The sequence below is a fragment of the Equus przewalskii genome, chromosome 1 (assembly GCF_037783145.1).
Source record: "Equus przewalskii isolate Varuska chromosome 1, EquPr2, whole genome shotgun sequence".
NCBI lineage: Eukaryota > Metazoa > Chordata > Mammalia > Perissodactyla > Equidae > Equus > Equus przewalskii.
In genome coordinates, this window is record NC_091831.1 from 174,518,289 (window position 1) to 174,532,537 (window position 14,249).

At 36.7% G+C, this 14,249-nt stretch overlaps 1 protein-coding gene across 17 annotated transcripts in view; it reads left to right on the plus strand.

The window, feature by feature from the left end:
• Positions 1–14,249, plus strand: part of MIA2 (MIA SH3 domain ER export factor 2) — an 88,079-nt gene that overhangs the window by 52,267 nt on the left and 21,563 nt on the right. For 8 of the 17 annotated variants that reach the window (XM_008519426.2, XM_008519427.2, XM_008519431.2 and 5 more), the window contains 7 exons: positions 11–149; positions 4,572–4,673; positions 5,607–5,667; positions 6,263–6,298; positions 10,155–10,222; positions 11,452–11,534; positions 13,404–13,532. In XM_008519426.2, the coding sequence (XP_008517648.1) occupies positions 11–149; positions 4,572–4,673; positions 5,607–5,667; positions 6,263–6,298; positions 10,155–10,222; positions 11,452–11,534; positions 13,404–13,532 (618 nt within the window). The remainder of the gene's footprint in view (positions 1–10; positions 150–4,571; positions 4,674–5,606; positions 5,668–6,262; positions 6,299–10,154; positions 10,223–11,451; positions 11,535–13,403; positions 13,533–14,249) is intronic. The other 9 variants (XM_008519428.2, XM_070629514.1, XM_070629592.1 and 6 more) reach the window with 2 other exon arrangements.

Sequence of the window (14,249 nt, forward strand, 5' to 3'; positions counted from 1 at the left end):
TTTTCCATAGAGTGTATTAAAAATCTCCAGAGCGAACAAGCATCTTTACAGTCAGAAAACAAAGAGTTTGAAAATGAGAATCAAAAGCTTCAGCAGAAACTTAAAGTCATGACTGAACTGTATCAAGAAAATGAAATGACACTGCACAGGTAATAGTAATGTTGATAACGCCACTGCAAGGCAAGTAGAATAGCGTAGAAATACTGCATATTCAGCTTGTGTGATTATTCAAAGTTCTTAATTTATGATCGGATTATAGTTTATCAATTCTTTTTTAAGAAAATTATTTGATCTTGAAACACTTTTTCTTCAAGGAAGAAAATGTTGTAAATGATGTTGGAATTTTCAAGCTAGTTTATAAAATTCTTTTTAATTTCTAGTAAATAGTCAGCAAATTATGGCCTGAAGCTTTCTAACACTACAAGCTAGGTCCGGGAATCTGGGTGGGACATCCTAGTAATCGAAGTAGCCATTAATTCCATCTCTGGTATCTGTAAAACTGATTCCTCTCCCCTGGGTAAATCGCTCCTGCCCAAATGTTCCTCGTCTCAGTAGATGGGGGTGTCATTTGCTGAGCTGAGTTGCTCAGGGTAGCCGCTCAAGCGTCCTTGACTCCTCTCTTTCTTTTATATCCCATATTCATTCTATTGTCAAATTTTGTTAGCTTTCCTCTATCCTGAATCTAACCACTGTTCACCTCCTCCCGTCCTCCCCCGATCGCAGCCATCATCACTTAGGACCGCCTCATTGCGCGGTGTAGTACAGAATAATGTGGTAGAGTACTGCTCTATTGCACTAGCCTCAGGAGTGGTCTTTCTCTGTTCGCTCTTAACTCCCTGCACTGTGTTTTCAGCAGCATGATCCTTCTAAAACCTAAATTATGGGTATTGTCACTATCTTGCTTGGAACTTCCATGTGCCTTCATATCACGATTAGAATTTAATCGAAAGCTTTAATCGTGGCCTAGAAGACCCTACAAGATCTGGCCGCTGGATACCTCTTTAATTTCAGCTTATTCATTTTCTTTTTCCCTGGCTCCCCTCCAGCCACTGACCTGGTTGATGCTCTTTGGCATGCCAGCGCGTCTTTACCTCAGGCTCTTTGACTCTTGCTTCTTCTGCCTGAAACGCTGTTCCTCGCTGTTCCACCATAGAAGGTTCAGTCTGTCATTTCTCTTGGATCTAGATTCAAGTGTTGCCTCAAAGAATCCTTGTCTGCCTGCCCTAACTGGAATAATACCTGCTACTCCCTCTCCCCTTATCTGGCTTTGTTTTTCTCTGTAGGCTTTAGTATCCTCTGATGATTCATGGATTTTCTTTATTTATTTAGTTTTCCCCACCTTAAATGTAAACTCCAAGAGAGAATTGCTTTATTTTTTTCTTTTCCATATTCCCAGTGCCTAAAACTATGCCTGGCACGTGGTAGCTATTCATTATGTATTTGTTGAGTATATGGATAAATATGTTTAGTGCCTTTGTATATTGGTGTGAAAGAGTGTGTGCATGAGTGTGCTTGTGCCTGAATGCATAGGTACACAGAAGACCCTAGAGATACCTATTTGGAGACTTCAGATTTTCAAATACCAATATAGCACATTTTTTTCATCAGAAAAGGAAATAAAATATAACAATCTTTCAGGCCCTTTTGAATACTTAATAAAAGTTATAGAGTTTATCCTTGTTATTTGTAGACTATATTTGTGAATTCACCTACTTGAGAAAGTATATTTGTAACCCAGAATCAATACTCATGGAACTTTAGTGGTCATTCAGAGACATGCACAGAGTGGTGAAAAATTTGAATTGCCCACTGTGCATGATCCCAGTTGAGGTCAAACAAGGCGATACTCCACATTCTTATTTTAGCTCTTATTCTGTGCATGAGTGTTCTTTACTCAGTGTATTTATTACCACATTTTTTATGCTTTTTTTTTTTTGAGGAAGATTAGCCCTGAGCTAACATCTGCCACCAATCCTCTTCTTCTTGCTGAAGAAGATTAGCCCTGAGCTAACATCCCTGCCCATCTTCCTCTATTTTATATGTGGGACACCTGCCACAGCATGGCTTTATAAACAGTGTGTAGGTCTGCGCCTGGGATCTGAACCAGTGAACCCTGGGCCGCTGAAACGGAGTGCATGACTTAACCACTACACCACTGGGCCACCCCCACATTTTTTATGCTTTTTGTTGGTGATTTAGCTGTTTAAAATGGCCCCCACGTGTAGTACTGAAGCGCTGTCTAGTATTCCTAAGTGCGGGAAGGCTGTGGTGTGCCTAGTAGAGAAATACATGTGTCAGATAAGCTTTTCTGGGGCATAAGTTTTAATCCTGTTGGCTGTGAGTTTGTTGTTAATGAATCAAGAAAATATATTGAATCAAATGTCTTTAACAGAAACACGGAAAACAGGGTTGTGTATTGATTGATGAAAATGTTGTGACCAGAGCTCCCAGGAACCGAACCCTGTGACTCCCCTAGGAGCAGGGGTTCAGTGTTTGCTGATTGAGGGTTTGTGGTTACTTGATAGAATGCGACCTGCAGGAATAATGAGATTCTGCTGTGTGTATTCGGAAACTGGCAGAGGACATTAACACTCCATTGAGGTCAGGATGCTGGGTGGTTGCTTAGGCTCCTTCACTGCCAAGTTGCATACTTCCCTCGTGCTTTGGATTCAATTCAGAATTTAAAACCTTGCTGTTCATGGAATTCTGGGCCACGTGGGACTGCTCAGGGTATGAAAGAGAAAGAAACTCGACCAAATGCAAGACCTGCGGAGGAGCCTTATGGTTTCCGTCAGCAAACCTAGGAATGGGCCCTTCTTTTTAGGTTAGGATGAAAGATATCGTGAGTAAATTTTGTACATAAAAGGGATTATTTGGGATGAAAGAAATACTTTTGAGGGTATCTTTTGAAGAAAAAATAAATGGTTGCTTATGGAATTTTAATGAGTAATGTTTAAAATTTCAAAGAAGAAAAGATGTTTTCTGTAGGTATTGAAAGCAGGGATGGGAAGCTGAGTAGAATCCTAGCTGTGTCTGTGTTGTTCATATCGTGATTTCATTTATTACCCTGAAATGCTTTGAATTCCCAAAATATTGTATATTCCATTCTTATATTTAAATTAAAATGTTAACTACTCAAATTCAGTGAATTATGCCTCTGATTGTTCTTCAGAGTAGATTATAGAGAGTTGATAGTCCCAGAAAAATGTTAAATTAAAACTCTTGCCTGAATCAGACTGATTCAGTCATTTTTTAGATGCTATATTGATGTTTTTCATGACTGATACATTACATTACTAGCACTTTCCCAAATTTCATATTGGAGAGAAGGAAATAGGAGGACACAGAAGCTCGATGTGTTGCTTGAAGTATGTGCAGTAAGATGTGACTGTCTTTGAGTTGTATCACTAGGTTTTCTTTCACAGCGTGATTTCCGTCATTAATGAGCCTGCCAGAATTCAAGGGGAAGGGTCATAGACTTTACCTCGCAGTGGGAGGGGTGTCAGAGAATTTCTGGCCCTTTTCAGTCTTCACAGTCTGTAAGAACACAGCTCTCTTCCGTCTCTAAGCCCGTCACACTTTCAGGCTCTTCCTAGGGAGATCACTTTTATTTTCTTACAACACCTATGAAGCGATTGACGTGAGGAGCGCTTTCTAAGCCATAGGTGAGGTAGCGTGTAGAACAGAAAGCTTTTCCTGCTGCCCTGCAGAAGTCCTTCAGTGGTTTTGTCATGTTCCTGCCCAGAGATCGTGAAGAAAGGGAGACATCCATAGTTGGGAGTCCCGATGTGTTTTCCTGTGGTGTTCAAGAAGTATTCTCCAGGGCAGTGTTGTTCCTGATCCCATGTGAAGCAGCGTGGGTTTAGTGGGGTCACGATTTGCTAGGTCTAGGCCTTGGCCCCGTTATTTGGTCTCTCTGTGCTTCATTTTCCTTTTTGTAAAATAGTACCCTTCTTGTAGAGCTGTTGTGGTAACTGAAGATGATAATACATGTAAAAGTCTGAGGACTGTTTGTGACGTATACTAATGGCTCAATAAGTTAGCTGTTATCATTGTAAGAACTCTAGAAGTAGTCAGTAGGACTAGTGCTACTACTCACTTTATTTACTCTGGGTTCATTATGAGGGTTTTTTTGGATGAACTGACCTGGAAGCCTAATCACTACTTTAACAACTGAACAACCAATTTAAAGATTATTGAAACCCAGTTCGTTAGTTGGTGACTTCTCGTCTAATACATGCAATGCTTCGTTACAAAAAGGCATGATAAATAATATGTAGTCATCATAGTTTTTATTAATATTTACCTTTGACAATCTTATTTCTATGACAAATTCTTCGAGATAACTCTTGAAGCTTCTATATTAGTAATGCTGTATTAGATAAGAAGCTTTACAATATTCAATTCCACACCAGGAGTATTTACACAGATACTTTTTTTAATTGCATATGATGTTTTTAGTGGTATTATGCAAATTGCTTTGGGAAGCACCACTTGTGCTATAATTAAAAAGATATAATTGATTATTTTATGACATGTAGTAAAAGAAATAAAATGCTTTTTGTTTTAAGGAAATTAACAGTAGAGGAAAATTACCGGCTGGAGAAAGAGGAGAAACTTTCCAAAGCAGATGAAAAGATCAGCCATGCGGCCGAAGAACTGGAGACCTATAGGTATTAAATATATTTTATCCTTTTCTTTTTGAGGTTGGGAGAGTATCCAAAAACCTAATATTAGGAAAAATGATAAAGCAACTAAAAAAAAATAAAACAACATATTTTTGTTTCATTTGATGTCTTGCTATTCTTCAATTTTACAGAAAATAGGAAAAAGAAAAAATGTTTTTCTTTTAGCATGTGTGATTTTAAATCTTGTGCATTAGTTGTATTTGAATATGAGCAATCCTATTTTATGTTAATGTCAAGAAATTTATGAATCGCTATTAATTTCAAGGTCTTTCCTCTTTGGTTCAAATGGAGAGGAGTGTATCCAACATTAATGAGCTGAAGAACTATGCCGTAAAAAGAAGAGTGAGCCACAACTAAAGTTCTGTTTATAAGACTATGAGTCTAGTTTTTACCTTGGTTTGCTCCTCATTAGTTCCATGAAAATAATAGAAAACCCAGAGAAAATAAGGGGCAAGATTCAGCAGTGTCCCCAAAAGTCATGAGACTTCATTTTACGTTGGGAAGAGTAAGCTTGAGTTTTATCCAAATAGAAGGAATTATCTTGTTAGTCTTGTAAAGCTAATAAGTAACATTTTACTTCACACAGATTGTTGATTTCCAAGAATTCTAAGATTATAGTCATCTGAATAAATCTTTCAAGATCATGCCTCTTAAAAAAAAATGAACCAATATAGCATATAAATCTTTGCATGACCTTTGGTTTAGGTCATCCTAAGTAAAGCTTAATTAATGTTGAAATTACATCAGGAAAAAATATACTTTAGAACCTCTTAAAGGTGATTATTGTGTAGAGTTCTGCACTTATTTTTTACATGAAACAAAGCACTCTAGATGTCCTAATTATTATTTTCAGTAGAGATACTGTTCTATCATTTCTTAGTATATGTTAATAGTAGAATGATTATTTATTCTTTATAGAAAGAGAGCCAAAGATCTTGAAGAAGAATTGGAGAGAACTATTCGTTCTTATCAAGGGCAGGTATGTGTGTGCATGTGTGTGCGCGCGCGTGTGTGTGCGCGCGTGTGTGTGTGCGCGTGTGTGTGCATGTGTGTGTGTGTAACTTCAAACAGTTCTGATGTGTTTGAACTGGTATCTCTGTCGTGATGCAGGAGTATAGTTACCTGACTAGTTGTGTGCCTCTCCTGAGGTTTGCCTGTGGCTGTGGAACATTTCCAGGGAGCCCGGGGTTCTGGTTGAGAGACCCTGTTTAAAGTTGCCGTGTCTCCCGCTGTGCTGGGAGTGGGGATTGCATAAACAAATAAACGTGTCAGCATCTGGTCTCACATTCAGTTGGGCCGGTTATCTCTTAATTGGCAGCTCCTGTTGTAGTTGATTATTGCATAAAATAGAAGTTTACTGGACAAAAATTTTAGTTGTCTTTACATTCAGTGTCTGTTTTAAAAGTGTAATAGGGTAGAGCGTGTGTATATGACATTTGCTTTAAAATGTTACTGACTGACTTTTCAGAGATACTTGTTATTTTTTGAGTTTATGAGTTGTGTCCTAAATCATAGTGGTAGATGTGAATGTTTTTAATAGTTACCAGTAGTATTTTAATGACTCTCTTTTTCAGATTATTTCCCATGAGAAAAAAGCACATGATAATTGGGTAAGTATTAATTACTCTTAAGCTCTTTTGTCAAATTGTTCTTTTTCCTAATTTAAATGAGCGGTGTGATAGGTACACTTTTACACCAAAAGTAATGGTAGTATTTTAAAAAATCAGTTTCTTTTAATTCACCAGTCGTGAAATTGTGTTCCTTATGAACTGAATACCTTGTTACAACATAGTTATTCAAAGAATCTGATGTTTCCGTCTCTGCTTTCAGCATTGTTTCTTTGCAAGGAGTTATCCTCTCTCTGGGGACAGTGATGTAATGTTCACGGATTCATTCTTTCAGGGTGCTGGATTGCCACTGCTTATTAGGGACAAATTACTTAAAATTCTCTGGGGCTGCTTACTTCTCTGTAAACAGTGGATTGGACTCAGTGATATCTAACATCCCTTCTAGTTCTAAAAGTCAGATAGCTCAGGTATCTGCTTCTCACTGTTGAATACTTGATAGACTTTAAGGAAAAGGCCACTGTGAGAAACGGCATGTCAGTGCCCCAGGGGAGACCTGTATGAGGAAAGGACGGGGATGCAGGTTTTGACTCATGATAAGAATGACCCTTCTACCATGTGGGGCTCTTGCAATAGCTGACCTTTGGGGGACTTGGCCCTAAGAGTCTACAAGGGGAGGCACTTTGCACAGTGGGTGCAGACATGGGGTCTGGAGTCGGCCTGTCTTGTTCATATCCTGGTTCCATCACCTGCCACCAGTTTCCTCACCTGTAAGATAGAAGTGTCAGTAGTTCCTATTTCCTGGAGTTATTGTGATGATTAAATAAGACAACTCATGTCAGGCTGTCAGCCGGGTGCCTGACACGTAGAGCACTCAGTGTTAGCTGTCATTATCACTATGTTATACTGAAGCTTGGAAGATATTTCTTAGGCGTCTTAGGCATAGATATTTCTTGGAGTGGAGATTCCAGCATAGGGTGAGAAATTAGATACATTGAATGTCAAGTTCCTTTCCAATTCTAAGATTTTGTATGCTTCTGTATTGAGGGCTTGCTCAATACAGTGAAGATTCGTTAATGAATTAAGCTGAGCTTGGAAATGATGATTTTAGTCTTCTTCACCACTCCTCACCACTTTCTTTTCTTTTTTTTTTTGCTGAGGAAGATTACCCTGAACTAACATCCGTGCCAGTCTTCCTCCACTTTATATATGGGCTGCCACCACCGCATGGCCGGCAAGTGGTGTAGGCTCATGCCGGGGATCCAAACCTGCAAATCCAGGCTGCCGAAGCAGAGCGCACCAAACTTTTAACCACTAGGCCATGGGGCCGACCCTTCCTCACCACTTTCTAAGCACTCAGATGCAGATTATTTTTTAAAGATGGAGAGGAATTGAGTTTATTAATATCTTGTGTTCTTGGGACTGTACTTAAAGGCATTTTACATATATTACTCAATCAGTCCACACAATAACCATAAAATAGGTATTATAATTCAGGTCTTGCAGATGACGGAACAGCCCGAGGTCACACAATCAAAGAGTGAAGAATAGAGATTGAAATTTTGACCTTTTAGATTCTAAGTCTCGTGCTTTTTCTGTTACTGTATATTGAATTTCTTGTTTAGTAAATGACATTAACTTTTTTTAAAAACTTGCGGAAATGCCCTTTATGTCTTAAAATGAAAAGATATTTTTCAGGCTTTATAAAAATAATAAATACTCATTAAATAAAAGTTCATATGATCTCACTCATAAGTGGAAGATAAAAACGACAAAAAAAACAAACACATAGCATTGGAGATTGGACTGGTGGTTACCCTTGGGGAAGGGGGAGAGGGGAGGGCGAAAGGGGTAATTAGGGTCACATGTGAGGGGATGCACTATAATTAGTGTTGGGGTGGTGAACATGATGTAATGTATACAGAATTCGAAATATGATGTGCATCCGAAAAAAATAAAAATTAAAACAAACAAACAAACAAAACAAAACAAAAAAAGTTTAGCCCATATAGAAAGGTACAAAGAAGTAACCAAGAATATCACTTTCAATTATTCCATACTTTTTTGAATACATTTAGACATAAAAGCACATATATGTTTAAAAAAATGGAATCATATTATATATTACTGTTTTATAACTTGCTTTCTTTACTTAGTATATCATAGGTATTTTTCTATGAATGTTTCATAATTTATATAAACCTTTTCTATTTGATAAACCTTTAGTTTGTTTCTACTTTTTTACTGTTATAAATAATTTCATAATTTCAGATGTTACTTTTTCCATTGAGCATTTCTTTGCTGCATCCTTTTAGCTATAATCTTTTCTTCCTTTGAACTCACATGGTACTTTGTTTTTATGTGTCCTGTGGCAAGTACCATAGTCATTTATATTTGTGCCTACCACAGATTTAAGCTTCTTAAGATAGGGACTGTTTCTTTTCCCTTAACATCTGTACCTGATAAAATGCTTTTTTGCAAATTGTAAGTATTTACTTTCTGAATACGGTGTTTTACCGTACAGCATGGTCATTCATTGAAATTACAGTTTTACCTAACTTTTAAGTGTAAGCTTTTCAAGAGCCTGTAATTATTTGCCATCATTTATTTTTATATGTTTTTTGTAAGTATATCTTTAATATTGTTAGCACTATAATCACAGTAGAATTTACTTTTGACTTATTAACTATGCATTGTTTAGTGCCTTATACTTAAGAGTAGATATGTCATACTATCCTACATAGAAAACATTTAGAAGTAATTTTCGTTCTGCCTTGTTGAAGTTAAATGAATTGATATTTTATTAACTAAAATTGTTATGGTGTCATTCTTTTTTGTTAGTACAAAATTGATTATATGATTATATACTGGAAAATGATTTACACGTGAAATCTTTTTGATAGCGAGTGCTAAAATATGGTTAAGCTTTTTCGTGTGTGTGAATATTTACATAATTTATTCTTTGGCCAGTTAAAGTCAATTCTCACGTGTAGTTCACAATTTTAAGTGACTGTATTTGATAGCAGAGTTCTTTTTGCTTGTAAAGAGTTGTGGTTATAGACTGAGTCAGTTTACCTACCTCTGTGGGCTGGATGCGCTTGCCCCAGTGGGTTGGTTAGTTTGGCAGGTCTGACGTTCCGTGCTCTGCTGCCTCTGATCTGCAGAGTCCACGGAATGACTGGGGAACACGCACTGTTCCATGCAAGTCTCACCTGTGCCCACAGCTATTTGGAAATAGTGCATGTTCTTGGTATTTATTATAAGTGTAAGCTTTGTTTTCTATAACATATATACTCTGATTTTTCTAACCTTTTATTTTATTAAATAAAAGTGTCACTAAACAAATATGAAAGCCTATAGGAGTAGAATCTTTACAGTGCTGTGTACTTAAAGCAGCATGCTTTGCTTCTATTCAGCCATTTAAAAAAATGGCCCCTGTCACATCCTGTGAACTGTTTTAGACCTTTATGGTTTCACAGAGTCGCGGTGATTTCTCTCCAGAGACAGTTGCCTGCTTTCATGGTGGTGCTCCCATGGATAATGGCCCTGAGTCCCCATTCCCATCACCTAAGCTTGGGTCCTCTTACTTCATGGCTCTTGTCATGTTATTTGGATATTACAGCGTCAAATAATGCTAATCCTTGACTTTGCACCTAGATAACAGCATTCATTGGCACGTACATGATGCAGCTCCAACCTTAGGCTCATGTCTTCTGGTTACATGAAACTCGTTCCCTTTAAAGAAATTCTGAAATTAAAAATCTTTACATTGTGTTTCCTGAAATAGATCCTTACTTAAGTGATTGTGATTTTGTATGTTCTCATTGTGATATTTATGTATGTGTATCTTTCATTTTAAGTTTGTATAAATGTATTTTAAAAATGTATTATTTTCTTTAAGTTGGCAGCACGGAATGCTGAAAGAAACCTCAATGATTTAAGGAAAGAAAATGCTCACAACAGACAAAAGTAAGTATTTTAGTGGGAACACTTTAAAAACTTTCGTTATTACTTTTATTCTTAGTTATTTTATTAATTAGTTAATACTTTTATAAGGATAAACAAGAAAACTTGCAGTGAATCCAGCATATTTAGTGGTGAAACATTTATTAGTTTTACTATAAGTTACTAGATTTTTTTGTTTGAAACTCTTGTCTTAGAGAGATCACTCTAACAGAAGAAGGAAACTGTTCACATATTCTTCTGTAAAAAGGGTAACTTAAAAAATTTTTTTTAATAACTGGAGTAGGTAGAAGGAGGTTACAAGGGATGGAAAGACAAAGAATGAATCTCTTTGACATAGTAATTCTCAGAGTATCGACATCTTTTAGTTTATAAGTGGACAGAATAAATGTTTATTATTTCTTCTCATCCCCTGGTTTTATCGTATTGAGTGGCCTTGCTTTACAGTAATAAAATGAAAGGGAGAATAAAAATTTACAAGGTATGATCGAAGGGAACAGTAGATGCTTTTCTGTCAGGATTGTGACAGTCTTCCCAGAGTGTTATAATTTCTTGCTAGAATGTACTATTAACATTATCCAATGTTAGTTTTAGTTTTCTTGCTTGGCTTTTCTACTCAGAAATTAAAACTAAAAGATTAAATGTTTTATTTCAGATCTGATGACCAAGAACTAGAAATAAGATTCTTTAAAAAATTTGAAGACAAACGGTTTAGGAGTAAAATAGTAGGAAGAGTTAATCGGATTTGTATTTTATGTTATGATTGGAATTATATGGCTAGCATTACAGTGGAAAGCACACATGAGTCGGAGCGGGAGCCCTGTGTTTTATTCCAGGCACTTTTATTTTGAGTAAATCATTTAAATTCCTGCCTCAGTTTCCGTAGTTGTAAAATGAGAGACATGAACTGGTTGACCTTGGAGGACCCTGCTGTTTGTAAAATGTGGATTCTGTGCAGTAGTACTGATGGTAGTCTGTTTTTGAAGAAAAAACAAAACAATTCCAAACCTCAATGAAACATCACTGCCACCAGGCAAAAAGAAACCTCTTACCCCAAAATAACTAGTGGGGGATGTAGAAAGGTGCTTTGGTCAGAATAACTTGAAAAGATCTGTTTCTTCTGTGCAGATATTGAGATAGTGAAGTGTAGCTCATACTTGATAGTGACATTTTTCTTGAAATGTGGGTGCTTCTCTTGGACGAGTAACTTAGAGATGTTTGTTCTTTATTTGCAGATTAACAGAAACAGAGTTTAAATTTGAACTTTTAGAAAAAGATCCTTATGCACTTGATGTTCCAAATGCAGCATTTGGCAGAGGTAGCATTTTTTTTTTTTAACCCCTCATTTAAAATACATATATATGTATATATTGCACATAGAGTTTATATTAGTGTAAACTAACACTATTATTTATAAATATTTTAGATTTTGGACCCAGGGTTGTAATCTTAGTTCTCTCGTAGTCTCCCAAGTTTCTGAGTTTTGTTTCCCTAGCAATAATGGAAATAATTGCTGCCTCCCTTTCTCAGTGCAATTTTATAAGATGCTACATGTTTAGTACCTTGAGCTCCTTGAAAAGCAAAGTGCTTGGCATGAAGTAAGCTACTCATTAATTAATTTTGGGGAGAATGAATAAGGAATGCTTAAATGGAATAACATTGTGACTGTTTACATATTAACTATTCTTTGGACTTTGCTTGCATTATAAAAGTAAGAATTAAAACAGTTGGGTTTTAATTATTGAAAAGTATTAATTAAAAAAGTGGGAAAACCTTAATAATCTGAGCTTTGATTGCTTTAATTATCCCCAAGAGAGAACAAGGTTTTTGGAAGATGTATTTAAGATTTCAGTCCATTCGTTAATGAGTTAGCATTAATGCTATCCCAAATACTTTAGATTTTTCAAAGTAATTTCAGTTGAAATTAAGCTCCTGAGGCAGTGAAAAGAAACCTATCTTTATATAGGTGGAATCCCATTTTAATAGCCGTTGAAAAGTTTTAAAAATCACTTTTGAGAGTCCAGTTTTCGTTAACGTGAAAGTCTAGTTCTACTTTTCTTTTTGGTGAGGAAGATTGGCCCTAAGGTAACATCTGTTTCCAATCTTCCTCTTTTTGCTTGGGGAAGATTGTCCCTGAGCTACCATCTGTGCCATTCCTCCTTTATTTTGTATGTGGGATGCTGCCACAGCATGTCTGCCAGGGGGTGCTGTAGGTCTGTGCCCAGGAACTGAATCCTGGCCGCTGAAGCAGAGCACGCCAAACTTAACCACTGTGCCACTGGGCCAGCCCCCTACATTTTAAAAATAGCAGGTTATTATGAATTTCAAATAGTAACAAAGTTTGGAGTGGGGGGAATTATGCAGAAAAAATTTTTGTTTGAACCTAATGCAGAAGTCCCAGGGTAAATAATGCCTTGATCTTTTGTTGTAACTATATTTGAATATTATATAAGCTACACAATAAATTTAACATGTTTAAACAGTGTTATTTTGGTGGTATTTCAGTTTCTTTTTTGATGTTGCTGTTGATTTTTAGAAGCATAACTGTAATTTGGGAGGGGTGAAGTTTGTAAATGATAGGGCTCTTGGTTATATGGTTTGTAGATAAAGTGATTTATTTGATGAATTAGTATATGCAAATTGAATTTTCACTGATAATGAGTCAAAAGTAATTTCTGATAGTTCAGAGTATTTTGTGTGTTTTTCCTACTTTTCAAAATCTGAACTTTACTCAAATAATTCGTGGCCCAATACAGCCTATCTGGCTCTACTTTAAACTGAGCCCTTCCACATTACAACCCTCACCAGCTGAAATATCTGGAAGCTTAATACCGTTAAAAACAAAACCAAACCAAACTTTATCCGCCCCCAAATCCTCTTATAACTCCAAAATATCACCAGTATCCCTTGCTTAATATTGTATGGTTATTTAAGTGTATTACTTACCAAGAGGATAATGTTTTTATTGACTATAGTGTCCATTTGCTAGACAGACCTCAAAAACACAGGGTTCCATATTTAATTCTATTTCATATTAGCAAAGCCCAAGGCATAATTAATTTTCAGGACATGGATTAACCGTAAATTGCAGTGGGATGACCTGATGGTAATTGTTGACATGGAATTCTAATCTGTAGTGTAGCTAATTGAAGCTATGACTTTAAATATGCTGTTTTAATTATTCCAGAGCATTCCCCATATGGTCCCTCACCATTGGGTCGACCTTCACCTGAAACGAGAGCTTTTCTCTCCCCTCCCACTTTGTTGGAGGGCCCACTCAGACTCTCACCTTTGCTTCCAGGGGGACGAGGAAGAGGTATATTGTTTAAACATCTTTACTGCTCTAGATTTCTTCCTTCCTGTATATTTTCATCTCCACTTATCTTTTAAATGATCTTTAAAATAAACCTTTGGAAAATACAGGCATTCCTTGCACTTATTGTGGGTGACTTTTGTCTGGAAAAGGAGCTCTATGACATCTAATTTTAAAATATTTTTCTCTTAGAAACGGTGTTATAATAGATTACATTTTGATCAAGCGCTTGATGCATATATTTTAAAATCATATTTGACTTCTTAAAAATGACATATCATACTATGTAATATAAAGTTTTATAAAGAGTACAGAACATACAATAATAATATAACCTAGCATAAAACTGTATTTAATGAAGCATTACTAGAGTGTAGAATTTTTAAAATCTTTTTTTACTTCATTATCATGATCTTTGTATATAGAAAATCAGAAAGGAAGGCACCTCTTTTTAGAGTCCAGGAATTCAGAGGTGTTCTCTTGTAGGCAGGGTTTTCATGGGAACCTTAAAGGAGCCCTGACTCATTTGCTAGTGCTTGTGGGACTGGCCCGAGATTGTCCGCTTTGTTGCCGCCTCCTGTGTTTTTGGGGATCTCAGGAGCTGCTTCCAGCTCGCGCTCGCCGCTGGGCTGTCTGCATCTGCCGCGTCAGCGCTCACCTGGTGTTCCCTGTGCAGCTGGATTTCTTCCTTTGATCGCTCACCATACTGTGTTCACTTTG